Below are 15,525 nucleotides of genomic sequence, written 5' to 3'. Positions count from 1 at the left end.
GTGGAAGCACTCAAAAGATTCAGTGTGGAGGGTCAGCTGAGAGATAGCCAACTTCTCCAGGAGTTTGCCCAGGAAAGGAGTGATAGAGACTGGGCGGTAGTTTGCCAGAATGGAGGGGTTGACAGAGGGTTTCTTGAGAAGAGGGTGCACAAGGGAGTGCTTAAGAACCGTTGGGAAAACTCCAGTGGAAAAGGAGAGATTGCAGAGATCAGCCAAGGCTCGGCAGGGCAAGGGAGTCAATGTCGTCCTTAATGGTTTTGGAGGGGCAGGGGCGACCTGTTTGGATGAGGCCTTCATGGACCGGACTTGTCTGGCGACCTCAGCGGGTGAGACGAGTGAGAGGGAAGAGAGGAGAAGTGGTGGGGGGGGCAAAAGAGGCTCCAGTGTGGGTGTATGTTGTGGTGTGGAAGGGAGGGAGGGAGGAAAGGATGTCTTTGGTTTTTGTGATGAAGTGTGCAGCCAGGGCCGAGCAAAGGTCCTGAGTGGGTGTGACAGAAGAAGAGGCTGCTTCAGAATTGGTCAGTTCCTTACAGACTGAAAAGGTTGGCGGTGTTGCTTGATACCACGGAGATGCAGGCTTGAATAAAGGCTATTTTCTTGGTGCGGATGCAGAGTCGATATCACCTTTGGACTTCCGCTCAGCTGCCCTACACTTGCGTTTTAGGGCTGCCAGATTGGAGTCGTACCAAGAGTTGCACTTTTTGGGAGACTTCAGACGGACCCTCATGACAATACATGACATTTTGTAAAGCTCAGGCAATATTATGCTACCACAGGTTGACAGAGCCTTTGAGCCACATATGGAAGTACTGTGGTTTAGGCGGACCTGGAGCGCTCGCTCCTGGGAAGCAAGCGGTAGAGCCACCCACACTGAGTGAGGACTGCAGTCTGCAGGGGGGGCCGTAGGCTTCATGCTGGCCACTGCCCCCCACAGTAGTTCCGCTCTCAGCCCCTGATGCCCTGCGGCCCCAGCCATGGAGCCCCGGGGACGGGTGACGGCACTGAGCCGGGCACTGGGCCTCGTCTCGCTGGCGGCGGCGCTGCTCGTCACTGACACACTGCCAGCTTCAGCAACCACACCCCAGTCCCCCACCCCCAATCTTGCTGAGATATCTCGCAGGCACTGACTCTGGCTTTGTTGATTTGAAAAGTCTGCTTGGGGCTTGATGTGGAACCCATTCTTGAGCTGCCACATAGCCCTTCAATGCAGTTTTTCAGCATGTGTGTTCTGCAAGTAAGTAAGCACGTTTAACGTGGGTTTGCGCACTGGTACATCTACTTACTTGGTTGGCAGTGTAGTCGGCACAGCACCTCGGTCCAGGGGTCCTCCTCACCTGTCCTGACTCCTGCGTCGTGGTCGACGCACTGCACTGTAGCATTCATACCATTGAGTTGACGATCGGATCGGTCAAGGGGGCACTTGTGGTCATCGTGACCCTGACCCGGGCCCAAGTCCCAACCTTCACTGCGGCACCTGGTCTGCTGCTGCAGCCAGCCTTACTGCAGACAGTAACTAACAACAGTACCAGTACTATCACCAGGCAAGGCAGTAGTGTGGGTGTGTTAAAAAAATAATTTTGCAGCTCTAACATTTCCAACATATAGGTAAGCGCCTAACCTTGCCTAGTGATAGCACCGGCCCTGCCAGGGCCTCTAATAGCAGTCCCTGACAAATGAGGTGTATGCTCGTTTCTTGGAAGGTAAGACGTTATTAAGCATAAGTGGAGTGTACTATTTTTTACTGACTCCTTCATTTTTTGAATAAGGGGTGTTTCAAATGAATGTTGAAAACCAAGAAAGTGGGAGTTTTTAAAACATGGAGATAACCATGGCTACAACATTTAAACGCAAGTGCTTCCATCAGTCCCAAACAACACTTGTGTGCAGGGTGAGCCTGGGTAACTGCTTTTTAACATTGTACACTACTTTACCAGAATTTCTGGTAAACTACAATATTAAAAACAGTTAACACTTCCCCCCCAAGTCTGAAACCACACTTGATTGCATTATACTTCAGCGAGGATTGCATTATACTTCAGAAGAACATCTGATGTGTCCACTGAAAGGTTTAAGATTAAGCTACACCCAAAGGTAACATCTTAGCAAATGTCACTTGTGGCTGGCCAATCTACAGCAGCACTATTGTAAGTTTGAATTGTTGATGTTTTACTGAACTATGGCACCACACACGTCTTGCTTGGTAGTTTTTAATCGGGAAACGTCTTTACTTCTCGTTTCCCTTAAATTGGGAAATTCTTTTTGGTGGTGGTGGTGGTACTCCACCTTGCAGCTGTACCTTCTGTTTAGCAAGCATTTCATTCTCCCATCCTAGTTGTGTTGCTCTGCCTTTTGAGGGAGGGCTACTACAACCTGGACAATTATAGAGCGGTGGAGTAGGGGCAGTGATGTATTACTGGAATGCAACTCGATGGCTTAAATCTCCTTCTTACTTGACTTTAGTATATGCAGTGCATGCTAGCCAATGTTTCCACTGTTCTGCGCTGCGCACGCACCCACCCCCCGTGCGCCGTTGCACCAGGTGGGCGACTACATGCAAATTTGCGGTCATATAACTGCCAGTGATGTCACTTCCTGTATTTGGGCCCCCCCCCCCCTGGGAAATTCATAAATCGGCTCCCCTGCCCAGACTTGGACTAGAGCCGTTTCTCCAGCGGGAGCAAGCACAGAGACCTCAGGGACCGGCAAAACAGGATGTAGCCGCGTAGTGCTGGTCAGAAAGAGAGCTGCTCCATTTCACAGTCTCTGGAGTGTTGGGATCAGATGTTGTGGGGTGTGCAGATCTGCCATTGGTGTAAGATCAGAGCCGGGCACCCCCAAGTACTGACAACACTGAGCAGGTCACAGGGAACTGTGAGAGAGGGGAGGGGTGATAACCTGCAGTAACTTTCTAAACTCTGTCAGGGGCGTTATGCTCTGCCAACCCTACAAACCCTACTCCAAAGAGAGCCCTACCTTGGCGGCGCGCGATTCTGCAAAAATACCTGCTCTGACAGTGGGGAAGACACGACACGCAACACATCATGTACTATTGTCAAATCATAGTTTAAAATAAAAATATATATATATTTTAAACCCAGCTATGTTGTATCCTAGCAACTTGACCTAATAACTCTCTCACATGTCTACGTGTGCTACACTAATTCCCGAAGAAACACATTGCGGTAATGGGAAAGCGAGAGCCAAAAGCATTGACAAAGGCAACAGTTCGGGCTTTCCTGTGGGCATGTGACAGGCATCTTCCAGGCACTGACATAATGGTACTGCCTGGCCATACAATGGCAACAGCACACTAATGCTGCTAGCACCTGGGCGTAATATGGCAGTGCCCGGCAAAGGCCTATCTGATGCTTAAACAGGAGGCAAAACTGTTGGCTTTGCCAATGCTTGTGAAAGGAACTGTCGTAAGGACACACATATCCCTTACAAACCAAGTGGGTGACGGTGCCTTTGTTTAACATATGTTTATTACACCCAATGGAAGTAGGCCATTTACCTTTCAGAAGACTGCTTAGAAATAACAGGGGCATCCCTGTAAAAGCACAGAGCTAGCTTACACTGGGGGCGGGAGGGAGAGGGGTGGAGGAGATGTTTTGGGCGTGGCATTAACAGTTTGGCAAAAAGTCAAGATGTGTTTTATTTGAATACCATTCGTTTTAAAAAAGTTACCTATTTATAACTGGTGTCTAAAAGTATGCGCCGTGATGCCTGCGGGCTTCGGCGCTATATAAATGTATACATAAATGTATACATAAATAAAATTGCGATGGCATGGGAGTAATACTGCATGGGATGTGAAGATATTACTGCACGGGGTTAATATGGCTGATATACCTCAAGCCGAACTTCCTATCAGCACGATTTAGTGCCTATCCCAGGTGATACAAACGCATAATTAGGTGGTATTTCGAAAATGGGAGGCATTTGAAATTCCACACTTTGCCCTTTCCCATCATACTTTCAATAAGGTCCTTCGCTGGATGTACGATATTCGATGGTATCGCGCCCTAAGCAGCACTACACCTCATAGGCAAACTACGACGTGATAAACACTGCTTGCCATACTACGACGAGCTAGATACTGCTTGCCATATAACGACGTGCTAAACACTGCTTGCCATACTACGACAAGCTAGATATTGCTTGCCATACTACGACAAGCTAGATATTGCTTGCCATACTACGACAAGCTAGATATTGCTTGCCATTCTACGACGAGCTAGATACTGCTTTCCATACTACGACGAGCTAGATACTGCTTGCCATACTACGACGTGCTAAACACCGCTTGCCATACTACGACAAGCTAGATATTGCTTGCCATTCTACGACGAGCTAGATACTGCTTTCCATACTACGACGAGCTAGATACTGCTTGCCATACTACGACGTGCTAAACACCGCTTGCCATACTACAACAAGCTAGATATTGCTTGCCATACTACGGCGAGCTAGATAGTGCTTGCCATACTACGACGTGCTAGATACCGCTTGCCATACTACGATGTGCTAGATACCGCTTGCCATACTACGACGTGCTAAACACCGCTTGCCATACTACGACGAGCTAGATACTGCTTGCCATACTACGACGTGCTAGATACCGCTTGCCATAGTGTGCTTCTAGATGTGTGTACCCTGGCTCCCCAGCGGGAACGAGTACTTGGGAGTGGGATTCCCAAACCCCGCCTGCGTGCACTCTATATCATTAATAAAACAAAGGAAATGGTGCAGTTCCCAATTACGCAGCATCACGACAGTGCAAAGAAAGGGCTCGTGGGGAAAGTGCACACATGTTCAGACTGCACCGATTTTCTACTATGTTAAACCCTTTTATAATGAGCTCTGCTGTGGTATCCACACTTGCAGGTAAAAGGCTCCCTTAATGTAGGGTGACCAGATTTAAAAAGTAAAAAACCGTGACAGGGCAACTAACATAACAGTAGCACTAACTCTTAAAAGTGTCTGTCAAGGCACTACACTTCAGTAGCTTTTGGAGGAGAAGGGGGTTTAAGTGTTACTGTTCAAATAAACACATATTATAATTAATATATCACAACTAGCAGTATCTTAAGTTGCAAAATGCAGTATGTCTTCTGTGCGAGATTGTGCATTCCTGCCTGCCAAAAACCGGGACCACTGCAGTTTCCAATGGAAACATAACCTTGAGAAAGCGGGACAGAGCACCCAAATCCGGGACAGTCCCTGCAAAACCGGGACGTCTGCTCACCCTACCTTAATGTGTCAGGCGGGCTGCCCAACCAGGTGCGCGAGCACTGGCTCTCTGAGATGGAAGCAGAGGGTGGGCGCCTGCCCACGCTGCTGCCTCAGTTCCCTGAGGCTCATGTTGCCGCAGGGGGCAGGTACTAAAGAGATCCGCTGCGTGTCCCTGCCTGCATGCCCGCCTGGGTGAGTAGCCCCACTCAGAGCTTCAGGGAAGAGCTCGCTGGGAGCAGGGCAACGTGAACGCTAATAACCGAGCAGGTGAAGTGAGCCCCACGTGCAAAGGGCCACACTAATGAGTTTCTCGTCAAGGGAGTAGAAAGCAATGCAACGACATTCCAAGTCGGACAAAGAGGTGATAGGACACGTCCCTTTAATTGCTAATGTAACTGTGGCCTGGGACGCTGGACTTTCCATCTCAAGGGACAGACAGTGTTTGGCTTCCAGGCGATAATTGCATCAAATATCCATCATGATGTTACTGATGCTGCATGACCAAAATGCTTTTGATCTTTTTTTTATATAATTTTCTGTAGGGCAGATGGGGAGGGTCTCTTGCAGGCCATTGCAGTATCCCCCCAGCCCCCCTACCACCAAGCATCTAACCTGTCGCTTAAACCTAGATATAGTCCATTAATAGTTTTGCCTGAAAGCTGGCGAAGCCGCCTTGGCCAAAATCAGTGGCGGCTGGTGACTTTGAAAGGTGGTGCGGCGTACATTTCTCAGGGCAAAGAGCGCAGCGAGCGAGGCCAACCCACACCACGGGGGTGCGGGTGGGTTCTCGCCCCCGCGAAAAGTTTGGAAAAATGGCTTCCAAATTTAGCAATTTATTGTCCAAACCCACAGAAATATGACATAAAAAGCATTAGGTTTTACATACTAATGGTGGCACATGTTTCTTACATGTGCAGGTGTGATCATGTTTTTTTACAGCAGCTTGTATTGTGAATAGCTGGTACTATGTTGTATGCATGAATACATTCATTATATAGCTATCGAGTAATGGTAGTGGAGCTGGGACTTATGCTTGTGTACCAGGGCTGCTTTTCATGACTGGGGTTTGTGCCAGAGCTGGTGGCCAGCGCTTGTTCTTGGGCTTATGATGATGTTGCTTGGTGGTTCTTTTGCCACAGCTGTCGCCTGTGCTAGGAGTCAGGACTAATACCAGAGGCAGCCTGTTCTTGGTTCCAAGCCTGGCGATGCATTTACCCAAAAACCCCTCTCCACCCACTGCCTAATGATGTTAGCTTCTCATGTTTTCAAGGGCTGGAGACCAGCAGACCATGGCTGCTCAGCTGTTCAAAGAACAAGTGAGCCGAGAGATGAAGTGAAAAGAAATGTTTTATGAATGTCGAGATGTATTTGAATTTAGCATATTTGCTCCCCAAATAAAGATGTGGGATTTTGAAAATCAGCACATCTACTTTAGTCAACATAGACTGCAGTAGATGTTTTAAAAGGGGCTGTTTAACTTGATGCTTGCTTTTTTTGAATATACACCATGCTGTAGCACAGAAACCTCCACAAATCCCATAGTTCCGCAATAATCGATTTAATTCACGGGTCCAGTTGCAAACGCCAACCTCGTAGCCCTATCTCCCCACAAAGCCTGTGATTATAAGACATTCTGGGTAATCTATGCAAATCAAGTATTCTGTTTGCTCTTCGTAGTTTCCGAAGCAGACTAGCTGTAGCTGTTATCACTCAACGCTTATTAACATGCTGCAGCCCTGAGATTTCAACATAGCACGTTTAAAAAGTAAACAGTGGGCCAGTCCATGGGGTCAAAAATCATGTGATACTACTTCTTGTGTGCAGTGTCAATATGAGGTCAGGGACCACCTGCAGGCTTGTTGCTTTCAGGGTCACACAAAAAAATTCAAAAGCTGTAAGAAATAAATGAATAAACTCCTAATTTACATGGTATCCAAAGAAAGATATCCAACTTATTCTTCCTTAAAGCAAACTGAGATAATCAGATAGAAATCTAGCACAAGATGAAACCAAATTGAAAAAACATTTCCAAAAAAATCTTTTTTTATTTCACGAAACAGAAAAGGAAAATTGTAATACTAAACTGACATGAAATTTACAGTGAGGAATAGACATTCCATACATAATATAACAATAGAAAAATATTCAATTCAGTTTTTTTATATACAAAAGTGTGAATTCACTTATACAGGTCTGCTTTCAGGGGTCAAACTCAACTGTGACAGGCCTATGCAAGAAGATGGCAGGGTGGACCATGCATCCCTTACTCTTTGGTACATACCTAGCCATGACCCGCCAGACGCCCAGCCAGCCAGTAGGAGCTCTCTTCTAGGTCTAGGGACGGGTCAAGGAGAGACAAGTGCCAGGGCTCGTATATAGCCCTACCTCCTCTATGTCAGTAACTGAAGAGGGTCAGGCCAGTAGTTCCACTTCAGATTCACCTGCACCAGATCCATGTGACCTATACCCGGTTCACAGAAAAGCCTCACTCAAGCTCGAAATGTCTCCGTCCCCGGCCCATTATACATACCCTAACCCCAGCCCGACACTTACATACAAAGTAATTCATTTTCACACGTCTTACCCAACACTTGCACAAAAAACGTTGTGTGCAGTAACTCGCGTCTTTTCCCTTACACTCTAAGACAGATTAAGTTACATGCTTGTGTGTATGTCCTATTCCAAATTCGGGCACCCCCTCGTCAGACCCATATCTGCATAATTCTGCACTGGCCGAACATCTACATTTGCTGTTCTATTTTTACGGTATGCATCCATACTCGATCATAATCTCTGGGATTTATGCCAAAAGTTATGAAAATCCCCTAGTTGGACCGTCTTTTGTGAACCTGGCATGAGTCGTTTTTTGATTTAGTGGTAGTTTACACATCTGTAAATACTAATTAACCTTCAATTTTTTAAACGCTACTTTTTTCACAAATCACACTTAGTATTGGGGAAGGTTTTTCAAATGGACCCCAGACATATTTTTGTTTTTAAATATGAACTGTTGCATTACGTTCTAGCTATGCAGTATCAATATCCCATACATGCATACAGGGTTTCATTCTATTAGCAAATATCTATCTAAAGGTGCCGGTCAATGAGCGGGTTGAGCCTCTGTGTTGCAAAGACCTATTTGGAACCTATGGTCAAAACTCTATAGCGCTTACTCGGCTCTTGACGGGTTTGATATCTTGTGTGCTACTGTTGAACAAATAACACCTGATGCGGCAGTCATAACTCGCAGATCATGAGGGGCAGGGCCTTAATGTAAGTGCCGCCTGCTGGGGAGGGGGTTCTTGTTATAAGCATGCCAGGGCTAATCCCCAGGGTCCTAGAGTATTGTTTGAATAAAGAAACCATGGCACTCAGCTAATACACAGTCTTTGGTGTCATTTGGAAAATGAACACAAATGTCCTGCATGGGAATGGAATCAGGGGCTCTGCACGGACGTGCTCTCTTCCAATGTCATATGTGGCAAGAGCCAGACAGTGTCTTGTTGATGAAGAAGGCGGTGCGGAGGCAGCAGGGCATGAGGCATCAGGAGAAGATAAGATACTTTTTTGAGGTGTGGGAGAGTGCAGACGGGGTGGGCTGTGGTAAGGAGTAGGCAAAGGCAGGCGGGCTTTATGGCAACGCCGAGATAATGAGGCTCGGGACGGAACAAACGCAGTATAGTATATAGTGATTGATTGTAAGTTCTTAAAATGGCTGGGGAGGGTGGGGGGTTGGAGGCCAATACAAATCACCCATATTTGTTAAAAAGGGCTCGGGAGGAAGGCGGGTCGTCTCAGCCTCAGACACATATATCCGAGTTTAAAGAAGGTAAGAGGGGTGCATGAACTCTGGCGTCTAGCCATCGGGAGAAGGTAAGATCATTTTTCGAGGTGTGGGTGCAGAATCTTCAGTACTTACCGGAGTTGGCGAGGGCTAATTCTGCGGTGCGCAGCACGTGAAGTGGGCCTGCTGTTCTCTGGGCAGCTCTGAGTCCATCCACTTAACTCACGAAGTGAGAATTTCAAAGGCACACGGATGCGCCCATGGACTCAACCCCACCTACAATCATGGATGTCATTGGCTGGCAACCAGCCAATGACATTCTTCATTAAACCTGTTGCTAGCCTACAGAAAGGTCAGATTCTTGTGCGCTGTTTGCGCACAGATTACAATACTGGCGGGGCCACCCCTTTAGTGCCCTGCCAGCCTCCTGGATTGTGATGGTTACATAGAGTGAATGGAACTACGCGCTCCACACACTTTACAGTAGGGAAAAGCTCTGTAAAACGGGACGCGCCCCTCTGTGTAAGGGTGGCAGGCCCAGCCACATTGAATGAAGACTACATTGCAAAGTGGCAGATTAATTATTTATTTACATTGTAAATAAATAATTAATCTGCCGCTCTGCAACATTGATTTGCGGCCACGCTGTTCTGCAGAAGTCAAAAGAGAACCAAGTTGTAAACATTTGGACAATGTTCTCTGCACACTCCTGGGTGCCCTGGACTGGATGAATACTGCTGTCACTCTATTCATATCATGGTCCTGACTGGATGAACACTGCTGTCACTCTATTCATATCATGGTCCTGACTGGATGAACACTGCTGTCACTCTATTCATATCATGGTCCCGACTGGATGAATACTGCTGTCACTCTATTTATATCATGGTCCTGACTGGACGAATACTGCTGTCACTCTATTCATATCATGGTCCTGACTGGAAGAATACTGCTGTCACTCTAGTCATAACGCTACATCCGGTCTCTGCTCTCCCTCCCAGCCAGATTCTTGAAAGAGAAGTGCACCTTTCTGCTATGAAATCGGGAAGGCTTGGCTGCGCTATTTTATGACTAGTCTAGAGTCCACCCATTTGGACTCCCGAGGACACAATTCGTGGGCTGGGTGTGGTACGGGCCACCTTTCACACTGCGTCTATTTGTAGCTCAAATACCCCAATTACTGTTGCTGTGGAGGTGAGGAAAGAGTATATGGAGGAAAAGAAGGTGCAAGGTTGGGAGGGATTCAGTGGAAATTGATGGCATATGCAGGTTGCCCATTAAATGGAGTGCACTGCCTTGAGGCATCGAGGTTTCAAGGGGTGTCATCCTGACGGTGTATGGTTGCCTTGCTGCATGGGATCCTAACCTCATGGCAGAGGTTTGCTTTTTAGAGACATAGTTTAGGAGTGGCCGGGTGGATAGGCTCAGTCAGTCCCGGTTTTGGCTTTGCATTCTGTGACTTGTAGTGCTTTGTTTATAATTGTCCCAGAGAAGCAGAGTTGATGAGCTACCGGTGGCTGCTGTGGCTCCCCTTGGGTCTCTGCGCATGCCATTCTTATGTGATTACATTAGGAAGAAATTGAGCTACCTTTTTTCCTAAAATACCCACTTTCTCACCCCCTCCTGTATCCCCAAGATAAACATTTTTTTAAAGTATTGCGGTGAGCACTTAGGCATCCCTTCTGTACAGCACGCAATTCTCAAGACATTTGAGTATTTTGAATATATTGTGGACACAGCTGTAGCATCCTGCAAGCTGTACCCTGGCAATGATGACATTTACGCTTGGCACCAGTGGCATGGAAGTATTTTACAGCAGGAATGCTCGGACATATTATGAGCACACACATTATGAAAGTGCTTTACAGTGGGAATGCTGGCATGTGCTGTGGGTGCAGCAATATTTCAATTTTACAGTGGGAATGCTGGCACATATTATCGTTGTAGCTTTATGAAAGCTTTACCACGGGAATGCTTGCATGTATGGCGTGTACAACATTGTGAACGTTTCTACAGTGGCAGTGCTGGCATATATTATGGGCACAGGCATCATCAAAAAGTTGTAACATTCTCCTGAGTACTTTTGGGGGCCTTACATCTATTGCATTCTTTATTTCTTTAACCAACTGAACTTGATCTACATTGCATGACTTTTTTGGCACATTTTTCTCAAATTGTTCTATCAAATGCACCATTGCAACCATTTTGTAGAATAATTTCGTGGGGGAACCTACTGATCCTTCCTACAGCACTTAGGGAGCACATCACCCAAATTCCAGGTGAATATTAGTGTTCACTGGTGGTCAGTGACATTGTATCATTTAGAATTCTGGTTCCCCCTGAGGAGCCACATACCCTGTGGCATCAAATGCTATCTGTGGCACTGTGTGGGTTGAACTTCCTGACTCCTACAAGGTAAACCATGAAATCACGTGACATGCCTTGCAGTTGGCTTGACACTGTTGTTTTCACATTTGCTCAGTCACTCAGCCTCACGTTCTCATTGATTCGCCAATCCTCGCAATCACTTATCAATCACTATATGCTTATTCAATAATCGATTAGTGCACATCACATGCATGCATCCATCCATCTATCCTCACGCTGACATATCCCCTAACACCTTCATTGGGTCGCCCCTCTTCAAAATCCTTTATTCATCCCGTCTGCACCATACGCTTTCCCATCCTTCTCACCTCATAAGCATGCATTCCCACATCCTCCCCGGCCCTCACTTAATCATCAATCCTCACATTCATATTCAGTCACACACCTCGCCTGCACCCTCTCTCCACTCTGCTTTCCCCTTGACATAGCCAAGTGCGCCTGGGCGCGTGAACACAGAACATCTTTTCACCAAGCAATGGCTGAAACTGTCAATGCTGCACTTTTCATATTTGTAAATTTGCACTTTGTGCACGCCTTTGCTTTCCCTTGCCCCTTTACCCCTGCCACGCAAAAGGCTAACTTCGGCACCAAAAGTATCATGTCATTTATTTTAGCAACCAAACCTATCATGTCAGATTTATGTTGCTAAAATGCATTGGTGGTCTGCTACTTTGCAGAGACAGTAAGAACATTATGTTAATACGATCACCACCGTAGTAGTCTCAGAGCACCTACGTGTGTCTAGTCTGCTGGAAGAAAGACAATGGGCCTTATCACGAGTTGGGCAGTATCCCAGCGGTCGCTTTTAGCGTCAGATCATGGGTTGGGCGAGAACGGGAAATCCCCATCCCCCATTGTGTCTGATGGACCCAATGGGGCATTATTGGTGCAATTACTGTGCGCTAATACCGCCGGCGTTAATTGCACCGAAAATAAGAGCGCTAAATGGGATTTTCACCTGCAGCAAAAGGCTGGAGGTAAAACAGCCCATTTAGATCCCAACTCGTGATCAGGCCAGCCCTTAAATGTGGCGGTATTAGCGTTACGGCCGTATTTAATGGCTACCGCCCAACTCGTGATCTGGCCCAATGAGTGTCAACACAGTCTTCTTGCATCAAGATTCCATTTACCCGTTTTCAAAAAATCAATGTTATCAGTGAATACCAGTGATTAGTCACATCATATTGGTTGAGGGCCTCAGCCCGTTTGCAGCGTAAAGGTTTTCATATAACGAAACCAACCATCCTAGTCTGCATGTAGAGGTATTGGCCTCTTCTCCCATGCTAGACAAAGGTTATTCCACTGGAGCACGGGTTGGAGCACTCAGGTGGAGAAGCGCGCACCGCTGCTTCGCATGCGGGTCTGTGCTGTCCAGCTGGCACATCTGACAAGCTAGCGCAGGGGTCTTCAATCTGCGGCTCTCCAGATGTTTTAGACTACTACTCCCAAGATCTTTCACCACAGATTGTGCTGCTTCGGACTGTGGGGCCAAAGGTTGCAGACCCCTGCACTACTAGGATCATAATTACCAAGCATAACTTCAAAATGGACAGTCAGTAAACAGAATGTTACATTTCTCGGGTTCCAGTATGCCCTTTCAGCCCTAACGCTGCAGGCACATGTGTGCTCTGAAGGGTGCATGTGATATGAGATCCTTCTGCCCTATGCGCCATCCAGGCCCTAAAGCTGCAGGACATGTGTGCCCTGAGGGGTGTATGTGATATGAGATCCTTCTGCCCTATGCGCCACCCAGGCCATAAAGCTGCAGGACATGTGTGCCCTGAAGGGTGTATGTGATATGAGATCCTTCTGCCCTATGCGCCACCCAGGCCCTAAAGCTGCAGGACATGTGTGCCCTGAAGGGTGTATGTGATATGAGATCCTTTTGCCCTATGCGCCACCCAGGCCCTAAAGCTGCAGGACATGTGTGCCCTGAAGGGTGCATGTGATATGAGATCCTTCTGCCCTATGCGCCACCCAGGCCCTAAAGCTGCAGGACATGTGTGCCCTTAAGGGTGCATGTGATATGAGATCCTTCTGCCCTATGCGCCACCCAGGCCCTAAAGCTGCAGGACATGTGTGCTCTGAGGGGTGCATGTGATATGAGATCCTTTTGCCCTATGCGCCACCCAGGCCCTAAAGCTGCAGGACATGTGTGCCCTGAGGGGTGCATGTGATATGAGATCCTTCTGCCCTATGCGCCACCCAGGCCCTAAAGCTGCAGGACGTGTGCCCTGAAGGGTGCATGTGATATGAGATCCTTCTGCCCTATGCGCCGCCCAGGCCCTAAAGCTGCAGGACATGTGTGCCCTGAAGGGTGCATGTGATATGAGATCCTTCTGCCCTATGCGCCGCCCAGGCCCTAAAGCTGCAGGACATGTGTGCCCTGAAGGGTGCATGTGATATGAGATCCTTCTGACCTATGCGCCGCCCAGGCCCTAAAGCTGCAGGACATGTGTGCCCTGAGGGGTGCATGTGATATGAGATCCTTCTGCCCTATGCGCCGCCCAGGCCCTAAAGCTGCAAAACATGTGTGCCCTTAAGGGTGCATGTGATATGAGATCCTTCTGCCCTATGCGCCACCCAGGTCCTAAAGCTGCAGGACATGTGTGGCCTGAGGGGTGCATGTGATATGAGATCCTTCTGCCCTATGCGCCACCCAGGCCCTAAATCTGCAGGACATGTGTGGCCTGAGGGGTGCATGTGATATGAGATCCTTCTGCCCTATGCGCCACCCAGGCCATAAAGCTGCAGGACATGTGTGCCCTGAGGGGTGCATGTGATATGAGATCCTTCTGCCCTATGCGCCACCCAGGCCATAAAGCTGCAGGACATGTGTGCCCTGAGGGGTGCATGTGATATGAGATCCTTTTGCCCTATGCGCCACCCAGGCCCTAAAGCTGCAGGACATGTGTGCCCTGAGGGGTGCATGTGATATGAGATCCTTCTGCCCTATGCGCCACCCAGGCCCTAAAGCTGCAGGACGTGTGCCCTGAAGGGTGCATGTGATATGAGATCCTTCTGCCCTATGCGCCACCCAGGCCCTAAAGCTGCAGGACATGTGTGCCCTGAAGGGTGCATGTGATATGAGATCCTTCTGCCCTATGCGCCACCCAGGCCCTAAAGCTGCAGGACATGTGTGCCCTGAGGGGTGCATGTGATATGAGATCCTTCTGCCCTATGCGCCACCCAGGCCCTAAAGCTGCAGGACATGTGTGCCCTGAGGGGTGCATGTGATATGAGATCTTCTGCCCTATGCACCACCCAGGCCCTAAAGCTGTGTTTCACTGATTGTTAGAATGCACTCCTTTGAGTGTAATACCATGTACATAAATACTCATTTTACCTGCACATAGAATATCCTGGAGCTTGTTATTATTTCAAATAGGTTATCCCTCGTCAACAGGTCCCTAAATAGAGAAGAAAGTAGATAGTTGCAAATCCGCATAAAAAATCAGATCACAGTACACACGTATTTGCACACGTATTTGCAAGAAGTATACCATATTCCGTGAATACATGCATGAAACCAAAATGGGCAAACATGATTTGTTTACCGATGTCATTGCTGATTAGATTAGGGATGAACCAAGCATGTTTGGATGGCTCTTCACATGAATAAAATGGCCAGACATGTTACATTTATACATATTACTCAAAACTAATATTGCATTGCTCGCTATTTAGTAAAGGGGGAAAAACAAGAAAAAATATTTTTTGTAAAACAATGAACCAAAGTAAATAAATAAATGCTTTAAATGAAATGTAGGAATAACGAAAAAACTGCTTTGCTTCACGTATGCCCTATGCAATTTGCCTGCATGATGATGGCATTGTCAATCAAACCGTGGTGCGGGGGGGGGGCTACATCAGGTGTGCATAGGTAAAAAGCAGCATTGCTATAGGTGCACAGTCTGGCAAAGCCTCACCTCATGGTGCGTGGGGCTACATCATGTGTGCAGGTACAGGTAGGTAAAAAGAAGAATTAGTATAGCGGCACAGTCGGTTCTATGTGAAATGACCTTTTCTTAAAGGTCTCAAGAGAAAATGACTGATTTTCTTTTGATCATAAAACCGGCATGGTAAGGGTCTTTTTCTTTTGAGACCTTTAAAATGCG

The 15,525-nt window shown here is 47.4% G+C and overlaps 1 protein-coding gene across 3 annotated transcripts in view; it reads right to left on the bottom strand.

Moving 5' to 3' along the window:
* PLEKHA2 (pleckstrin homology domain containing A2) overlaps positions 1 to 15,525 on the bottom strand; it is a 1,084,343-nt gene that overhangs the window by 21,141 nt on the left and 1,047,677 nt on the right. For all 3 annotated transcript variants that reach the window (XM_069617914.1, XM_069617916.1, XM_069617915.1), the window contains one exon: positions 14,754 to 14,817. In XM_069617914.1, coding sequence (XP_069474015.1) covers positions 14,754 to 14,817 — 64 coding nt within the window. The remainder of the gene's footprint in view (positions 1 to 14,753; positions 14,818 to 15,525) is intronic.

Source organism: Ambystoma mexicanum, chromosome 10 (genome assembly GCF_040938575.1).
Source record: "Ambystoma mexicanum isolate Mex_15411 chromosome 10, UKY_AmexF1_1, whole genome shotgun sequence".
Classification (NCBI taxonomy): domain Eukaryota; kingdom Metazoa; phylum Chordata; class Amphibia; order Caudata; family Ambystomatidae; genus Ambystoma; species Ambystoma mexicanum.
The sequence above is the reverse complement of the archived record's forward strand: the minus strand, read 5'-3'. Positions and strand labels throughout refer to the sequence as shown.